This window comes from Vanacampus margaritifer, chromosome 2 (assembly GCF_051991255.1).
Source record: "Vanacampus margaritifer isolate UIUO_Vmar chromosome 2, RoL_Vmar_1.0, whole genome shotgun sequence".
Taxonomy (NCBI): domain Eukaryota; kingdom Metazoa; phylum Chordata; class Actinopteri; order Syngnathiformes; family Syngnathidae; genus Vanacampus; species Vanacampus margaritifer.
Genome location: NC_135433.1, coordinates 24624026 through 24643567, shown reverse-complemented (window position 1 = coordinate 24643567; position 19542 = coordinate 24624026). Strand labels below are relative to the sequence as shown.

At 43.8% G+C, this 19542-nt stretch overlaps 3 protein-coding genes across 5 annotated transcripts; 1 reads left to right on the top strand and 2 right to left on the bottom strand.

Annotated features, from left to right (window-relative positions):
- Nucleotides 1-12: 12 nt before the first annotated feature.
- On the bottom strand, nucleotides 13-4090 carry rnf25 (ring finger protein 25). Its single transcript, XM_077556814.1, has 10 exons — nucleotides 3990-4090; nucleotides 3531-3602; nucleotides 3360-3456; nucleotides 3212-3279; nucleotides 2895-2964; nucleotides 2742-2813; nucleotides 2507-2647; nucleotides 1547-1636; nucleotides 1341-1478; nucleotides 13-1216 (listed from the first exon to the last, which is right to left on the bottom strand). Exons 1-10 carry the CDS (start codon nucleotides 4007-4009, stop codon nucleotides 710-712), a joined length of 1275 nt encoding a protein of 424 aa, XP_077412940.1. The 5' UTR covers nucleotides 4010-4090; the 3' UTR covers nucleotides 13-709.
- A 2287-nt stretch (nucleotides 4091-6377) lies between these two features.
- anapc2 (anaphase promoting complex subunit 2) lies at nucleotides 6378-14473 on the top strand. The gene is made up of 14 exons (XM_077557479.1): nucleotides 6378-6623; nucleotides 7060-7309; nucleotides 7467-7800; nucleotides 9004-9136; nucleotides 10418-10616; nucleotides 10681-10800; nucleotides 10891-11008; nucleotides 11091-11272; nucleotides 11366-11507; nucleotides 11587-11662; nucleotides 11980-12207; nucleotides 13016-13148; nucleotides 13373-13623; nucleotides 13762-14473. Exons 1-14 carry the CDS (start codon nucleotides 6531-6533, stop codon nucleotides 13969-13971), a joined length of 2469 nt encoding a protein of 822 aa, XP_077413605.1. The 5' UTR covers nucleotides 6378-6530; the 3' UTR covers nucleotides 13972-14473.
- Nucleotides 14318-19480, bottom strand: LOC144043635 (ras-related protein Rab-35). Of its 3 annotated transcripts, none has more exons than XM_077557485.1 (8): nucleotides 19223-19480; nucleotides 17516-17722; nucleotides 16602-16739; nucleotides 16475-16525; nucleotides 16156-16279; nucleotides 15963-16087; nucleotides 15722-15846; nucleotides 14318-15479 (listed from the first exon to the last, which is right to left on the bottom strand). In XM_077557485.1, exons 3-8 carry the CDS (start codon nucleotides 16654-16656, stop codon nucleotides 15330-15332), a joined length of 630 nt encoding a protein of 209 aa, XP_077413611.1. In that variant the 5' UTR covers nucleotides 16657-16739; nucleotides 17516-17722; nucleotides 19223-19480; the 3' UTR covers nucleotides 14318-15329. The 3 variants fall into 3 exon arrangements, with proteins under 3 accessions (XP_077413611.1, XP_077413609.1, XP_077413610.1); XM_077557483.1 differs by having other exon boundaries at nucleotides 17507-17722; nucleotides 19223-19479; XM_077557484.1 differs by lacking the exon at nucleotides 19223-19480 and adding an exon at nucleotides 18767-18859 and having other exon boundaries at nucleotides 17507-17722.
- Between the last annotated feature and the right edge of the window lie 62 nt (nucleotides 19481-19542).

Here is a 19542-nt window from a genome sequence, read left to right as displayed (position 1 = left end):
CCTTCCACAGACTACCCACAACGGACATTATTTATTAAATAATGCCTTTCATTTTAATATTGACAATTTCATTGATTAAGTAACCAATTATCTAATGAATTAGGCATGTTTATTGTAGTATGTTTTTGAATTATTTACAATTAACTAAAATTTCCGATTAATTAAAAAAAATAAACATTTTAACTACACAATGTTAGAGGGGAAAAAATGTAAACGAACGCAAAAAGGTGAACACAAGTAAGGACTCTTTTAAGGGCTCGGTGGACCAAATAAAAGAACGGAGTGGGTGGTATGTGGTCCGTAGGCCAAACTTTACCCACCACTGATCTAGATTGTCCATCCACTATCTGTACCGCTTATCCTCACTAGGGTCACAGGTGTGCCGGCACCTTTCCAAGCACATTGGGCGAGAAGCGGGGAACACCCTGAAATTCGTCGCCAGCCAATTATAGGGCACAAAACTATTCATGCTCACAATAATTTGATAACCCGGATTTGAACTTGCAATCTCAGAATTGGGAAGCAGATGTTCTGATCGAGATTATACAATACGGTAAATAAAACAGTTAGAAATACAGCTAGCGAAGATACCAAAAAAAAGAAACATTTTGTGGATGGAAAAAGTTGACCGGCGTATCTTTAGTTAAATACCTTTAATTAATTATTTCATTTTGTCACCACGCCACCAGTGTATGTGTGTGTGTGTGTGTCAGAGCTCCTCCTCTGGCCCCCCCACCCTCTGCTGGCGGGGCGCCACCCCCCTCGGTGCCCGAGCGTCCCAGCGGTGGTGTTGAGGGGGCCCTCCGTGGGCCAAGTGCTGAGGGCCCCTTCTGCGGGCCCTTTGAGCGCGCCCCCCTGCCATGTGCTTGTCAGAAGAAGAAGCGTGACTTCCTGTTTGGCGAAGAGTCAAATGAGCATGCATGTCCGCACGCGTGGCGACGGGCCGTCCCTCGGCGGGGTCCGACGACAGTCGGAGCGAGTCCAGGTGTTCCGAGATGGGGGTGAATCCTCTGATGTGATGCGTTCGGGGCCCGCTTCCTCTCCTGGGACCTCTACCGTGGCTGTGGCGCTTGTGGGCCTGAGGCTGCCCGTGCGTGCCTGTGCAATTTGTTGGCGTCGGTGTAATGTGATGCGCTGGCGGAGCAAGCTCACATGTGGCGGGTTGCGCAGTGTCCACAACGTCGCCGCCGCCGCCATCGGGAGAAGGGGGAGGAGCCTGTGGAGGAAAACAAACATCTGCTGACGACAAGATTCGACAAGGTTTTCGACAAACTTCTAAGTAAAAGTGTGCTTTTACAACGCATAACAAACATGAGACGTGGGTCACATGACGCCATCACCTCATTGATGTGTATAAGGAAGCGATTGGACTCCTCCTCGGGATCGATGACGCCTCCTCGACAACGCTGCCTGTCCAGAACCTTCTCGAGTTCTCGCCACTTCTGACGGAAGTTGGAGCGTATGGCAGCGCCGTCCAGCTGGGTGAGCATGAAAACATTTTATTGCTCACTTCCTGTCTAGCGCGGCGCTCACTTCCTGTTCTCACCTCAGGCAGCTGTGGCGCGGCACTGGCCATCAGCTGGTCCAGGTCGTAGGTCAGAGGCTCGCGGCACACGGGACAAACCACCGTCAGCTCCTGGGGGACACGGGACATTAAAATAGGATCTCCAATTTGTAAATAAATAATAAAATTGTCTCTTAGATGGGTTTGAAAAGTGGAAAATATTGCAACCAAATGGTTTTCAAAATGAAGATATTTTCTATATTTACTTCCAATTATCACAGTTTTTCACCAATCCATTCACAAAATTTTCAGAATAAAAGTCCAAAATTGACAGATTTTTTATTCTGTGTATCGAAACAACACTATTATTTTTCCCTCCAATTACTACAGAAACTTTTATTTTCAATAACACAGCATTCTGATTAATATTGCATTTGTGGAATATGAATAAAGAATCAAAAATCCACCTGTTTTACCCATCTCGGGGCCATTTTGTCACTTGCTGTCGACTGAAAATGACATTCCACTTGCTCAGGTAACAACCAATCATGGCTCAGCTTGCAAACATCACATGACCAAACTCAGAAAACAGCTGAGCCGTGATTGGCTGAACAATTACGTTGTCATTTTCAGTTGACAGCAAGTGGCAAAATGGCCGCACCCAGACATGGATGAAAAGAGATGGATTTTGATACTTAAGTTATATTTCACAAACGCAATATTAATCAGAATTCTTTGTTAAGGTGCTGCATAGAACATATTGTCAAGAAAACGTTTGAACTGACTTCATCTTTAATACTTGTTTTACATATTTACCTCAAGTTTCCCACCAATCAAACCAGGCTAACTTTAAAATATTCAGCTCATTCAGAACAGCAAACAATTCCTAAGCAAATTTCTTTGGTCCATTTAACATCAAATTGGGGTTCATGTGGCCCCGAAACTAAAATAAGTTTGACGCCGCTGGTAAAAAGCGTGATGTCATTGATGTTGAGATCCAACCTGATGTTGCGTGGCCGTCTTGTCATCAGCCATCTCCTGCTGGCGGAGGCGTATCTCCTCCTCCGAGTGGCGAGCATATCGACCCAGGCAGTGAGAGTGGAAGTAGTGATAACAGCGCGTTTTGCTGAACGACTCCCCCTCCTGGACAATAGGGCAAAAAGTGTATTAAAGCTCAGCAGTAAAAGTCATCCAAGACATGTCCAGTGGACAAAAAAGGGAAGCTGTTGAAAATGACCTTGAATCCATACAAGCAGATAACACAGTTCCCATGGGGAATGTTGCTTTCAGTCAGGATTTCTTTGGCTTTCTGGAGGGAGAAATGAAAAATAAGAAAAAAGGTTTGAAAGGGTTTAACTTCCTGTTTGACGTAAAGAGTGACGGCCGTGACCTCTATCAGCTGATACAAGATGGGTGAACCCACGCACGACTTGGCTTCAAGCTCAAGACTCTGCTGTAGGCTAGAACACAACATCGTCATCATCATCATCATCATCGTCATGTTATACCTAACAAGAAACTTACAGGTTTCTAATAAGCTTTAACAGGATTTTAACAAGGTTTTTGAGAAACCTCAAGCACATTTTAAAAGGAACCCCAACTGTAATGATAGGTTTATTCCATATAATTTATTTGGTTGTTACTAACATAATTTAATAATTTAGAAGGTTTTCCGGGGCAGTGACAAAATTAATCAGAGTGTGCTACCTGCTGAGCTTGTCGTCAGAGAGTCCACGAGGGTTGTTTATGGAGATGTCAGGAGACGAGCACGGATACTGGACACACATGCGCAAAGTACACATGTAAGTTTGTATTATCCATACAAGTGAAAATGTGATAATGACGAGTGCGTCACCTGGTCATCGAGGGTCAGCGTCAAGCCAAGTCGCACAAACTGAGATCCAGAGTCTTCGGCTGTAGACGGGTACAGAACCAGACTCACCTCCCAGCACCTGAACACAACAAAACATTGAACTCGATGAAAATGAGTATTAGACTTGAGCTTTATCATCATGATGTTGGTCACCTGTCCTGCGTCCTGGTGACGCGCAGATCATCCAAGTAGATGGACTGCAGCACCTCAATCTCACACAGAACCCTGAACAAGAACGAGAAGGGATGAGAGAAGTAGAAGGAGAAAACAAGCAAGAGCCATTGTCACACGACAAGAAGAATGGTTTGTAAAGAAAAATAAACGCTGGTGTCTGAGTACATTCACACATATAGCAAGTATTTAAAGAGTTTCCAGTTACTTGCAAAACAGTTACGCAAACAATAACAGACTTCATGTTGTTCAGGCTGAAATGTCATGTTTTCGCTGCTAGCTTTAGCCCGTTAGCTGAAAGGTTGCGTGTTTCGCGATCGCCGCCGCTCGTGTGACAGCGCAAAACACGCAAAATGTATCCGAAGTTTAAACACCGGACTGCGGCTGAATGACATCACGTTCTAAGGGTTTTTCCTCGAAACAAGTTGAGCACAAACTCACTCGCTTTCCGTCGCAGCCATGATTGTTTGCCTCAGGATGCCGCTACTTCTTCTTCTACGACCACTTCACTACAGACGACGTCAAGTCTTTGTAGAGTGAGCGCCCCCATCCTGTCGGCCACGGTCTTCTACGAAGGCAGTTTTCTTCAATTTTTCGCTACATAATTAATATTTTGGATATTCCAACAATACTTGTTGAATCGAGATTGTATAACACTGCATCATCAGAGGTAAAAATGATTCCCCATTATTTACTGTTTTGAGGTCCAGACACAGATAACATACAAATATACATATACACCAAACAAGGTTCTAATATATTAAAATAAAATAAAAAAGTTCTACAATATTCTAAAATCTTTAACAAGGACATTCAAGGTCCCAATATGCTTTATTATGCTTTTCAATTTTTTAATCATTGCAAAATTTCCCGTTTTAACATGGTGGTTTAAACGTGAGGTGACTGGGTGAACCCTTTTTGTTTTTGTAAATCAGAGTTACAAACTACCTACATACACTGCTCTTCTATGAACAAATGGGTGGTAATTTATTACGTTATAACGGATACTGATATTTAACTTTTGATCTGATGTCCAGTTGTGCACCATTCCATACAGAATGACTAAAGTGTGCAGCACATGTAATAGGGTACTTTTAAGCCAAGAGCAGTTCACTTCAAAGACGAGGGGATGATATTTCCGAGATTGGATATTTGTCTTGGACTAAAGTCATCAGGCCAGGGATGTTCACACTTTATTGTTGTCTTAATCCACAATTCAACGAGAGCTGGACAAGGAGCTCACACATTGTTGTCTTTGCAGCAGAATTCCCAACAGCCACGAGGACAGAAAAACTAGCATGCTAAAGCAGAACTTGTGTTTGGGAGCTGAAGATCTTCAAAGTCCTAATAACCTTCAACAAAGGGTTACATGGTTCCAAACTGTGTCAACATTGGCTCTACAAATCTTAATTAGTTCCAATGTGCTTTAAAATGTTCTAATAATCTTAAACAAGGTTCTACATTTGTTCTAATATACTTTAACAAAGTTGTCCAACTTTAAAATAAATGATAAGAATGTTACAGAAGGTTGCAACATGCTTTAACAAGGTTCTGAAATGTCCTACGATTTATATCAGGGGTGCTCAAGTTCGGTCCCCGAGAGCCCTTATCCAGCCTGTTTTCCATGTTTCTCTCCACTAACACACCCGATTCATCATCAGGATCGTTATCAGGCTTCTGCAAAGCTTGCTGATGAGCTGATCATTAAATTCAGCTGTGCTGCAGGAGGGAAACATGGAAAACAGGCTGGGTAGGTGCTCTCGAGGACCGAACTTGAGCACCCCTGATTTATATGTTCTACAAGGTCATAAAATGCTTCAACAAGGCTTCAATATGCTTTCTTTTGTTCTAGTAATCTTCAACAATGTTCTTGGTTCTAAATGCATGTTACGAATGTGACAGAAAGTTCCAATATGTTTTAACAACCTATAACAGTAATCTATGTTTTATTAATGTTCTACAAAGTCCTCATTAGCTTCTACTGGGTTTTACAATGTTCTCGTTAACATTAAGTTTATAATCTACTGCACAAGGCACCAACGGGGCAATTTCAATGAGCAGCACTTTGGAAACGTTTGTTTATAAAATGTGCTATATACAGTAAATAAAGTGAATTGGTTTGGATAAATTGTGGGCCAGTCTCTTGAGATAAAACTGAGGAACATAATCATTAAAAAGCACTGCATCGGCCCCAAAAATGACCGGCCCACCTGTATGCCAGATGGCCAGTCCAGCCCTGGGCACCATCAATCTGGTGACCAAACGTCCGCTTTTGGGAGGACATTTGGGAGGCAATACCATTTTCTTACGACCTGTTCGGGTGGTTTTATAAATTCATGAAAAAGTCCGGTTGGCATTGCGGGACTAATAGGAGGTGAAGTACACTGTGTAACTACGGCCGGTAGGCCTACCACAATTCCAAGTGTCCTCTTTTTTGGAAATGGGAATACATACAGTATGGTCACCCTAACCAATAATCTTATAATAAAGCTGCCAATTATTGTTGCATGCATCACACTGCTTTAATATGCTTTCAAGTCCTACAGTGCTGTAACTGTAACACGCTTCACTGCAGTTTCAACAATATGCCTCAGTAAGGTAAAAAAAGAAGAAGTTTTAAACAGTTTCAATCAGGTTCTCATATGCTTTCACGAGGGTCTACCATGTTTAAATCAATTTGAACAAGGTTCTACGAGACGTTCTAATGTTAGAACATGTTTCAAATATACAGTCGATTTAGTTGTTGTTATGTCGTCTTCGTGACTGTTGGGGGAAGCACCGTGTCGCCATCGCCACAAAACCAAAACTACAAGCAGACAAAGAAGAAGCGGAGGCGGAAAAACACGGAACTCGTCAAACGGAGCAATGGCGCGTGCACCCAAAAAACAATATCAACCTCTTAGCTTAGCTCAGCGCCATCCAAAGTAGAAATATTTAACCCAGTTCATATTTGCAGCAGAGTTGCTGCCGTTTGGTGTAAAAATGGACGAAGTTGTGATGGAATCCGCCGAAAGTTCCGCATGTGAAGCTCAGCTGGGAGCTGCTGAAGCTTGGGAGACTGTCACAGCAGCTTTGGTGAGGCTGATTCATTTGAAAAACAAAACGTTTCATCTTTGCATTCTCGTGGCGACGTTTTACTTTTGACTACAAAAAAAAGACATTTGTCTTTTCGTTCAGCCTTAAGAAACTCAATTCGGCCCGGCGTGTCTTTGTAAAGATGTTCTTGTCTACTGATGATGTTAGCTACATCCGAGTAGGAGAAGGTTGGATATAATTGTCCTTCCGGTGATTCTATTTTGTTGGAAAAAATCTGCACTAGTTAGTAACACTCGAGACCACATTTTGAAGGTAAATGTTCCTGGATTGGCCAGACTCGTTTTCTGTCAAGACCGACCGAGACCAGCACTGATCTGCTATTCTTCGACTTCATTCATGTGATCATAAGGACTTGGTCAAACAGCAAATATTTACACTTCATGTGTTATTACAAAAGGCTTCCTGTGCGCTTCAGATGTCTCCAGGCTGCGGTCTGGAGGACCACAAGTTGTCCGCGAGTGTGGAGGTGTTGTGCGGTCAGGGCGATGCTCAGCTTCTGGCCAGTTGGCTGCTGGAGATGCTGCAGATGCGTTTGTCCTCCTCGGTGGTTCCTGAGTTCTGGTGCGGACTCAAGCAGGTGGAGAACAAAGTGGACGAGAGGGGTCGGGTCTGGGTTCTCCTCACCGCTTTCCGGACGCTGCTAGAACGACTGCAGCCGTTTTTGGGTAAGTTGAGCACTCTGCGGCTACTCCATGAATCACTATAGAGCAAATTGGCTTTTTTTGCCAATTTTTTGGGGCAAAAATCTTTTAATATCTGGATCAGTGGTGTCCAAGTCCTCCACATATATTTCACATTATCATCATCCTCTCCTTCTTGTAGTGGGTTTGGAGCGTTTGGGGGCGTGTCAGGATGAGGGCCTGGAAGGTCGTAGCGGCCCGAGGCCTCAGGGCCTTCAGGAGCGCGCTTTCACCATCATCAGGGGCCTCCTCCTCTTCCCGCCCTCGCAACTTCTCCAAGAGCGAGTGCTAGACTTCTACAGCAGGACCTTCTCCGTCTACATGAAGCGGAAGGGCCACGAGGACGGGGACAGGCAGGGCCGAGCCCAAGCTTCCGAGGGCCTGGAGGGGGGCGCCTGCGGCGGATGCGGGGTCCCTATTGACGAGTGCTGGTGTCAGGAGGCTCTCAAACACCTGCAGGAGCTCGGCCACATCCTGTGAGTGCAAACACAACAGATTAGAGCTTGCGTCTTCCCACATGATGAAAAACATGTATTTAAAGCAGTGCCTTGAGATATGAGTGCTTTGAAGTTGTTGAGAGAAGATGCTGCTTGGCTGCCTTTTTTTTTTTGTCGAGATACAAGCAAAATTCTGAGATATGAATGCGTGTCTGACCCCACCACAAGATGGTGACAGCACACATCACAACATTGAGCCATCATCAATTCACATTGGTTTCCTTGAAGTGGAAGGACAATACCTGTTGGTGGTGCTAATGTGCTGTTAAGATCGTTTGCCAATCACCAATAAACACCACAAAAGAAGAAGTGTTTGTGCAGTACAATACCGTTGACTGTGATTTTAATTACGGAAAAAACACATTTTGGTGTTTAAGGTGGCAGGAACAGATCTGAACTCATTCACTCCCAGCCATTTTCCCTGAAGCAACCCCCTTAGCTCCTGGCTGTTTTACTGGATTTTGACTGATTTTGCATGGAACCTACCAAAAGAAAGATTAGTCTCTTCTTTCATCAGGAAAAAAGTATATTTGTATTTGTTTCCGTTTTGCAGCAATTAGCATTAGAATATAGCGAAGTTTCATCATTATTCACAAATCAGTTTAAAACACGAAAAAAAGAAAAGAGCTTGTTTGCAACATGGCCCTGGTTGATCTCTTTTACTCTACTGCCACCTTCTGGCCGTTTTTGTAACAACTACCAAAGCCTTCTGTATGCTCTAGCAGAATCCCCCCCCACACACACACACACAAAAAAACGTATGAATATGATTTTTGGGCCATGGCAACATTTCAAATAGAATGTTTTTATACGTTTTTGGGAGCAAATGTGTTTATCACATTTCTATTCATTTCAATGGGGAGAGAGATTTTGTGATACAAATGTTTTGAGGTCATGGTTGTGGAACAAAATTTGTATGTCAAGGCACCCTAAATGAGTTAACGCGTCTTCTCGCTCTTCTCACTCTCAAGAAACTTCGGATAACGTCACTTTGAAAAAATGGGAACAGAAGACTTGCTCGCACATTTGTCCAAATAAAACAAAAAGTGTGTAAATATTCTCAGATAAAAGCAGATTCTCTGTGTTTTTCGATGATTAAAAAAAATAATAGTAATGATGAACGTGGATTATTGAAACGATGTTTAGTTGCGACCCGAGTCCCAACCTTGCAATGTTTTCCAGGTCCAGGGTGGAGCTTCTGGAGTGGGTGAGCTGCGATGCCGTCACGTCCATCCTGCACAGACTGATTGAGCAGTGGCTGGAGCAGCACTGCCGCGGGGAGTACGAAAGATCCTTCCTGGACGACTTCCAAGAGGTGCGCTCGTTTTGGGGCCTCCACCAGCCAGACTTCACCAATACTGCCTGATGTTTTTCAGCATTTGGCCTGATCTTTCCACACCTGCTCAATATTGTGTAATAGGGGTGTGCCTAAAAAATTGATTCTCATAAGAATTGCGATTCTCATTTAGTACGATTCAGAATCGATTTTAAATGTCCCCAAATCGATTTTATTTATCTTTCTTGAGTGCTGTTCATGTTGTACCCGGTTTGGCCACTTAGAGGCAGTGTGGTTCCACGCGGTCTGATACTCTGTTAAGTTGGCTCGGCCCTGGCACATTAGAGAGTAGAAGGAAAAAGTCACGATCAAGTTATTCCAATAAAAGTTATTTTTTTGCAGTGTGGAGGCGTTCTTTTGAGTGATAAAAGTGCTGCGAGTAGCGCGCTAATTAGCATTAGCGAGTCAGACTGGAGTAGATCATTACAATTCCTTGCACATCTATAGATTAAAGCAAAAATCATTGTCAATCAAATCATTTTGAATCAAAAAATCGTTCCAAATCAAAAATCGTTTCTGAATCGAAACGCAGACCCAAAAATCGGAATCCAATCGTGAGACATTCAAAGATGTGGCCATATGAACATTTTGTAAGTAAATTCTTCTTTCACCCAGACATTTTTTCCTAACCTTTTTGGTTCTTAACTCATTCACTGCCATAAATTAATAAAAAAGAAAAGATTATTAAAAATTAGGGGCGACAGGCGATTAACATTTGTAATCGTAATTAATTGCATGACTTAATCATACATTTTATATCTGTTCTAAATGTACAATTAAAAAAATGTAGGTTTTCATACTCTTGTTAACAAAAGTGGAAAAAAATGTTAAACTAATAGAAATAGTTTAAATGAATTTTTGACGTTTATAGCCGTCGATGGCAGTGAATGAATAAAAAAAAAAGAAAGGGAAAACATCAATAATTTTGGGCGTCAGGCGATTAAAATTTGTAATTATTAATCGCATGACTTCACTAGTTAACTCACAATTTTATATCTGTTCTAAATGTACAATAACAGCAATTCTAGGTTTCTTTTAAACAAAAGTGGAAAAAATGTTAAACTGCTAGAACTAGTTAAAATTATTTTTTGACGTTTATAGCCGTCAATGGCAGTGAATGAGTTCATTGAATTTCACAGACAAACTGGGCGAGACCCTCGTCCACGCCTCCGTTCTTGCCGGATATATTTGTCAGTGGCAGTAAACGTTTGGATTCCAGTGGAGAAATAAAAGCGTCTTCACCCTCTGGTGTCCCCGCAGTGGTTGGAGCTGGTTGTGGGCTGGCTGGGTCAGGTGTTCTCCAGCCAGGAAGTCCAAGACGGATCTCGCCGTGCCGCCGTCCCGGGCTCTGCGGCCTCGGCGAGCTCGGTGCTGAAGCAGTGGCGATGTCACATGCATCAGTTCTTCTGCAGGATCTACGTCAACATGAGGATAGAGGAGCTGTTCAGCATCATCAGAGGTGAGCCGGCAAGCGCGATGCCACGCGCGCTCGCTCGTGAAACTGATTCGTGTTTCTTGTTTAGACTTCCCAGAATCCAAAGCTGCAATAGAAGATCTCAAGTTCTGCTTGGAACGAACCAATCAGCGCCAGCAGCTCCTCACGTCACTCAAGTCCACTTTTGAGAATCGCCTGCTGCATCCGGGTGAGCTCTGACAGTCCCGCTTTTTGACGTACTGTTCCTTTAATGTCTTAAAGCGACAGTACGTAATTAAGGTTGTCGTCGTGTCGTCAGGCGTCCACACGTCAGACATCCTCACCGTTTACATCTCTGCCATCAAGACCCTCCGAGAACTGGACCCGTCCATGGTGGTTCTGCAGGTTGCCTGCCAGCCCATCAGGAAGTATCTCAGGTCCGTCGGTCGCAGCTGGGAAGGTTGTCAATCAAAGTCGGTCAAACTTGGGATACGAGTAAGCGCGTGGTCGTGCTTTCAGGACGCGTGAGGACACGGTGCGTCAGATTGTGGACGGTCTGACGGGCGACGCGGTGACGGGCTGCACCGACCTGGCGTCGGAGCTTTCCCGAGGTGACCCCGTCACGCTGGAGATGCAGGACAGCGACGAGGAGGGCGGCGACCCGGACGGCTGGACCCCCGACCCCACTGACGCCGTGGCCGGTCAGTGAAGGAATTACGCGAGGGCTGCACAATTATAAACTGTCACAATTTCTCTTACAACATCGATTCTTAATTGTCTCATATGTGCGTCAGACAAGTCGGGTTCCAAGCGGCGCTCGTCAGACATCATCAGCCTGCTGGTGAGCATCTACGGCAGCAAGGACATCTTCATCAACGAGTACCGCACCGTGCTGGCGGACAGGCTGCTGCATCAGCTCAACTACAACACCGCCAGGTACGCGCCGCCGCCGCCACGTCGACGGAAGCGCCGGCCGTGCCGGCCGCGCCGTCTCACATCTCTGGTGCGTTTGCAGGGAAATCAGGAACGTGGAGCTGCTGAAACTTCGCTTTGGGGAGTCGCACATGCACTACTGTGAGGTCATGCTCAAGGTAGGAAACGGAAATGCGGATCACGTTATCGAAGCTCAAAAATAGAACATCTCAAAATCCATATCACAACTCCTAGTGGTGACATTTGGTGAATAAGCGCTCTTAAAATTGTGCAAATGTAACCCCACAGATCACTACAGAAGTGTAAATGTTTAAGTGTGATTGTAACCATGGACGTAAATGAAAGCACAGAAATGTAAACAATCCCATATAAGTTGAACGTAACCACGGAAGTGTCCTGAAGATGCGAACATGGCCGTAGAAGCGCGCCGGAAGTGTCCTCCATTTGGCGTCATGCGCTGCTGTGTCGGGCGCAGGACATGGCCGACTCTCGCCGCATCAACAGCAACATCTGCGAGGAGGAGGAAAAGGAGCAAGGGGAGGAGCCTAGGCCGGAAGGGGAGGAGCCTCGGCCATCCCCGTGGCTGTCGGCCATCGTCCTGTCGTCGGAGTTTTGGCCGCAGCTGAAGGAGGAAAAGATGGAGTTGCCTGCCCTTGTGCAACAGGCCACCGACGCCTACACGCGGCGGTACGAGAAGCTCAAGGTAAAGCACAACTGCGTTAGCCGTTAGTGTGTGCTAATGCTAACGTGGTTACATCATCATAACTTGTGGAATCCAGTATTCCCTCGCTAGAACGCGGTTCACTTTTTGCTGATTTTTTATAGTACAATTTTGAATTCTTTTTTTTTTTTTTCACTAATGTACTTATTTTTATCAAATTGATGAAAAAGACCGTCTTCGCCCTGCAATTTTAATGCACCCCACAACTAGGAGGGGCGAGTGAGTCGGGGTGGGGAGCCATCGGTTGGGGCAGACCACAGTATTAAGCAGTGCTTTTTATTTTGAATGCAACACAGACACTCACCAACACATTTCTGGGGAGCAAATGGATCAGAGCGCGGGAATATCATTTGCCTCTGCTCCCAATTTAAATACATTATTAAACTATTTTTTATTATATAATTGGTTAAAATGGGCAATAATGATTTCTTTAAAATACATGTGGATATATTTTTGATTAAACAATACATTTATTGTATATACTAAACACTATTTTGCATGTATATACTGTATATGTATTTTATATAGTAAAATCAATATAAATATATGAATACAAATATTTTGACATTAAGGCATTTAACATTTGATAATAACAAATTGGTTATTAAATCCATCTATTTCCTACCACTTACCCAGAATTGGCTAATGAATTGAAACTAAATTAATTACAAATCTTTTTTTTTTTTTAAGTTATTTTGTTATATTTTAAATCAAGTAATTGTTCAAGTTCAAACATTTGTTGTCCTGGTGATTTCTTTTCACTGTACGTTTGTTCTTGTGCTTGTGTCAGGCCATGCGGACTCTGAGTTGGAAGCCTCACTTGGGTTCGGTCACGCTGGATGTGGAGTTGGAGGACCGAACCATCAGCAATATCACCGTGTCGCCGCTGCACGCTGCCATCATCCTCCACTTCCAGGACAAAAGTCACGCTTCTTATAAAATCTTACCATTTTCTTTTGATAATGGCATGTTTAAGGAGCGGCTACACCAGCTGCAGCTCTGCTTACCTTTTGGCTTTGACTTGACAGTACTCCGGCTGGTTCTTTTTGCTCTAACATAATTGCTGTGGGGGCGAAGTTATGAAAATGAGTGCCAGTGGATGAACTTCCAAAGCCACTTTGCTAACGTGTGCGGTTGTTCATTTCAGGCAGTTGGACGTTGGAAGAGCTGAGCGCCAAGCTGAGCGTGCCCAAGGAGGCGGTGCACAGGAAGTTGGCGCTGTGGCAGCAGCACGGCGTCCTGCGCGAGGAAAGCGGCGGCCGCTACTCGGTGCTGGAGACGGCGTCCTCCTGCAAGGACAAGATGGAGCGCGGCGCCGCCGCCATGATGATCGACAGCGACGACGAACGCGACTCCAACACCACCACGCAGAGGCAGCAGAGGGAGGAGAAGATGCAGGTAACGCACGCCGTCAAACAGGACCAAGAGGTGGCGTTTAGTTCCGTTTTGGGGTCATTATGTCAGAAGGGCGTCAATTAAGGGCTGAATGATCTTGGAAAGTAGTTTGATTGTAGTTTTTGTGTGTGCGCGCTGCAGCTGTTCTGGGCGTACGTCCAGGCCATGCTGACCAACTTGGACAGCATGACGCTGGAGCGCATCCACTCCATGCTGCGGCTGTTCGTGGTCACGGGGCCCGCGGTGACCGAGATGGACGTGGGCGAGCTGGAGGCCTTCCTGCAGCGCAAGGTTCGCGATCATCAGCTCGTCCTTTCCGCCGGCGCATACAGGCTGCCCAAGACCGCCTGAACAAAAAGGGCCGCCACCGAGCAACTCGGGATTCATACAGCTTGGGAGCGTCTCGGCTCATTTTGATTGGTGGCCCTCGTGACCGCGACAAGCGTGTTGTACAAGTTTTTCCAGATACGAGGTGTCGCTTGGCCCATTTTTTTTGTCTTATAAGCAAAAATTTGATAGCGGCGCACATCAGACGCCCACCACAAGATGGCAGTATCAAACGTCACAACATCTGGTGGCCATCAATTGACATGGCTTTCCTTGCAGCTGCTTGCCAACCGCCAATCAAGAAGGAATGACAAATCATTAGGTACAACCGTTGCCAACTAGGTGTTCTGATGATATGTCACCAAAACCATTCTGGAATGAAGACTTTATTCGTACAGTTGGTAGACAACAGATTTACTTTTTTTTTTTTTAATACATGAGTTTAAGCCACTGTTTGTGTTAGTGTATCCAGAGTTAGTTTATGGCACACAAATAAGTGCAAATAAAAACTTTCTTTGTTCCTCTTCTTCTTTGTCCTTTTATGAGTCCAACAACACAAACATGTTGGCGCCACCTTCAGGTTGATTTGATTCTCCACTGAACCGGAGAGGATTTTAATTGTCAACAAGATGGACAAAGGCTTTGGTTCAAGTAAAAAAAAAAAAAAAAAAAAGTACTAGGACCACACTGACCAGGGGACCTCACACTAGTGGACTCAAGTTGAGATAGTACAAAAAGTAGTATCGTGCAGATAAAAAATTTCACATTTTTCAATTGAAGTTGTAATGTTAATTAACCTAATAGTGTAATTGCAAGTCATTTTTAATCAACTCTCGCAACATCAATAAACAATAGCAATGTGCTAGCCTAAAAAAAATACGTGTTTTCTTGGACGTCCGTGTAGATCATCAATTAACCAGGTCATGTTAAAAAAAACAAAAGTGGCGCCTTTTTTAAAGTTAAATTTGCGTTTTTGGTGGTAGGGTGGACAAGTGGTTAGCATATGAACCCCTAACAGTTTTGAGGTTGAGGGTTCAAAACCGGGGCTCTGGCCTTCTCAAGTGGAGTTTGCCAGAGCACCTGGAGAAATTTCTCTGGATGCAAAAATATGTAATACGAAAAGTTTTTTGTTTTTTTTAAACGAATCAAATATGCCCTTTTTTTGTATTTTGAAAAAAAAATCTGCAAATTGATTCTCGAAAAATCATAATGCAGTAGTTGTAGATTTTGTGAGTGTGACCCCAGCACTACTGTGTATTATTGCTAGTCCAGTTTTCACGTGTGATAATACGCTAGTACAGTAGTCACAAACAACGTCAGTGCGGATTGGAGATGATGAACAATAGAACGAAAAAACAACAAACAAACTTGTGGTTCTCCTCTCAGCAGCATTTCTTGGCTCGCTTCCGGCGGTCGCGTTCCCGATGCGCGTTGATGTTGACCGTGTCCCTCTCACGCTCGCGTTCCCGCTCGGCCCGGTTCTGACTTTGCTTCTTGGCCCACAGGACCATGTGAGTGAAGGCCATGAACATCTGCGGATCAGGAGAACGACAACACGCGTGTCACATACGAGTTAGCCGTGCTTACGGATGCGCATTGTTGCCACGCCGCAACACAAAATGAGAAAAGTTCCCCATCACGTGATAATGTGACAACACATCAACATTCAAACTTGCCAAGTTTGACTTCCAATTCATGTTATAACATCATATTTGACTTTGATTTTCTTTTTCCTCACATGGCAGTCATACGCTAACAGGAAGCGCTAACGGACCTCTTCCACGTTGATGTTCTCTTTGGCGCTGGTCTCGAACACGCGCACCCCCACGGACTCCCCGAAGCGCAGCGCGTCCTGGGTGTCCACCTGCTTCCTGGAAGGGTCGTCGTTCTTGTTTCCCACTGAGGTGACCAAAAAAAAAAAAAAAGATTTTTAGGTCAAATATATCCACCATAGTGTTTCGGGAGTACTTGATAGTATTGCTACCCAGACGAGAGTGGCAACGGGTTCGACTAACCGAGAACCTTGCAGACGCTGTCGCAGTTCTGAGAGATTTCGTTGAGCCAGCGCTTGACGTTGACAAACGACTCGGGGTTGGTCACGTCGTACACGATGATGACCCCGTGCGTGTTCCGGTAATACCTGCACGCACACACACAGTTGAGTTTGTGAATACAAGCATGTGCGCGTGCGATGTTTAATGTATTTACGTAGAGGTGATGGTCCGAAATCTCTCCTGTCCGGCTGTGTCCCAAATTTGCAGTTTGACGCGCTCCCCGTCCACGTCCATTGTCCTGATCTTGAAGTCCACGCCGATGGTGGTGATGTAACTTCCTGTCGGTGCAGCCACTTATTTCAATGATATCTTTAGGCATTTGTCTCAGCATTAGTTACACTCGCGCACACAGACCGTGCGGTGAAAAAGTAAGCAGTCCAGGTCCTGAAGTAAACAAGCAGCCCCAGACCACGCCTTTTTTTTGTTGCAGTATACTCGTGTTTGTGGATGAACAAGTGCTTCTTCAAACTCACCAGAGAAGGAATTGTCAGCAAAACGGAGCAGTAGGCTGCTTTTCCCGACATCTGTGAGAAGAAAACACGGCGAGGAACGTCAAGTGAGACCATCGACAAACGATGACAGGAAGGAGACGAGACGCACTGGAGTCGCCGATGATGAGCAGCTTGAAAAGGTGATTGTAGTCCTTTGCCGCCATTCCCGACCCCTCGGTGTCAGACTTCGGACACGACCGCCGCCACACTCGCGCTTACGATCAGCACTGGCCTTTGGGCACCTCTCCTTCACAACGACAACAAGATGCAGGAGAAGATGATGAACACAAAGAAGACAAAAGACAACAAAGTAGACAATCTGGCCGCAACTGACAATTATTTGAATAATGGCTTCCTCTTTGTCTATTAATCAGATTTTAAAAACATGGTTGTAATTCCATGCCCTTTATTCAAAACATGTTATTATTCCAAATTGACATTAATTACTGGTTTGGTCTGAAACATCTGAAAATAAGCAAAATATATTAGCATCCTTGTCCAAAGTAAGAGCAAATGTTTTATTTTGATTCAACACAAAGATAATCAGTCCACTTTCATGGACAGAAATCGGATAACATTTACTGTTGACAAGCCGAAATTCAATCATTTGGACAAATTTAAATTAAAAAAAGGTATCCAAACGATTGATTGTTTATCAAGAAATAATGATAGTAATTTGATCATCAATTAGTTGTCATTAATTGTTGCAGCTGTAGGATACAATGAAATAGACAACTAATACAAAGTAGACAAAATGGCAAAACAGACAACGAAGACGATAAAGTAGATGAAGATGACAAAGACAACGACAATGTACACAACACAGAAGATGACAAAGAATAAAAAACGCAAAGAGAAAGATGAAGATGATGAAAAATAACACAGAGATTATGTAGATGGGAAAAGTGAACATTTAATAACATGAATGTATACAAATGTATTCTCAGACTGTGTGAAACACTTGTGAGTCCCCGCTGTGAAAAGTGTTCCCATATACAAACAAAATGTACTTACTTTACTTACTTACTGTGTCCGGCATCACGCTGGCTTTCAGTTTTGACGACCAAAAGGGTCGTGCATGAAAATGGTCAACAAGAACACAGCGGGCCAACTACAAGATGTTCCTGCTCCTCAGAGGTTCCATCACTGAAGTATTCAAAAGCATCAGGGAAATGAGGTTCCTCCTTTTTCAGTACACTTCCACTTCAAAAATCCTCGCTCCCAACTTAACTAAACAGAGAAGAGGTCATGTGATTAGAAGGAGCTAAAAGCAAACGAGAACTTGTTCAAGTAGATTGACTATCAGTTTCATTGTGAGCCAGCTAACAGCAGTCAAACCACCTTCCATTTGTAAAACAGGCCATTTAAAGAGTTTTAGATTTTTTTCTGAACAATATGACCTCATATGTTCCTTTTCCGCATCACCCATCATTATTTTCCCTCATTCTTCAATTCGGCTTCATCAAAACATCCCCAAATCGCTTCTATCTCAACTAATATGTTGATATATGTAACGAATATATTGTACGTATAAACGTAAGAATACTCGTGGTCGGGCAAATGAAGTAATTCATTCAAGTAGAGTACCGAGGTGAAGTTAAAAGCTTTTTAATGAACATTATGTCAGTGGTGAATTTTTTTTGACGTATAGATAGTAATAAATATCTAAATGAAATTCACATTGCGTTCGAGTTATGAGCGGAAATCAAAAATTTCCACTTTCCACTCGGAGAAGGAGCTCGCTAGGACGCCACCCACCACAATGACAGTCTATACAGAGAAGACGTTATATTTAGCAACATGAAAACGACTCCAATCAATTGTACTCACAGACATTCAAGTCGTTGAAGACAGAGCTAACAATGCTAGCATTGCTCAACAAAACACGCGACCAAAATGGCAGAAAACAAGTTTATCTTAAACTCAAGACTGCCACACGCACACAAAAAACGTATGTGACATTCATGCTAATTTAATTTGTGTTAATCACTGAATTTAACTTATAACATGACAACAATAAAGCTTTCGTGTCATGACTTTCTGTCCATGTATATATCACCGAGACAAAGTAAATTATGTTTTAAGATGAAATATTTTAAATGTAACACGTTTCAAAGCCGATTACAAAAAAAGCACAACGACAAGACTTTCCTACTTTTAAGGGAACGGGAATGCAACATCGCGATTACTATTGGTCACGTGCTAAAACAGATAACATCAAAACGAAGTATTTGGAGTTTTATAGTAAAAACACCAATTAAAAAAAAGTTGAACCTGTTTTAATGACGCTAACGTGGGAAAGCCTGCGAGCACACAAATAACGACTACAGACAAAAAAAACGTTATCGCGAAGTGACGTCACGACTCCAACACACCTTCCGGCTTGGAGCCAAACTTGCCCCATGAAGAAGAAAAAAAAGAATCCTAAAACGAAACAAATCATCTCGTTGTAGCTCGTTTGTACGCCAAATGACGGCTTTTGGGAAGACGATCAATTCTGCACAATTTTTGTGCATTTTCGCTCGTTCTGGGTCACAATTGAAAAATGTCACGAAGAGTTTTAGCGCCCGCTGTTGCTGCAATCTCACTGAGTCATCAACGGTAAAAACGGAAAGCCAAAGTACTCCGTTTGACGCAATGACGCGAGTAGCAACGCGACTGTGAAGTTAAGTTGTTAGGATATAGATGGTTGATATAGATCAACAAAGTACATCACGTGAATTGTCTTACGTTGAAATGAAGTTCGTTTGATGTACGCAGGCCTGACAAGTAAACTTGCCCGCACACTCGCGTCAAGTCGTCCAAATGGCGTCAAACTCACTGTGGTTGAGCGTCAGCTACTCGCTGGATTGTTGTTTAGCTCGTCGGTATCTCCAAATGACGAACAGAACACACACGAGAATATTCAGAATGTGCGTGAGCGTCGACCACACCTGATGAGCCGCAGCTCTCCCAGCATCTCACGATGCCTTCATGGCGCCTGGGATAAAACGGCGTCAGCGGAAGAGGCACGAGAGCAACGTCAGGAGTTGAAACATTTTATTTACATT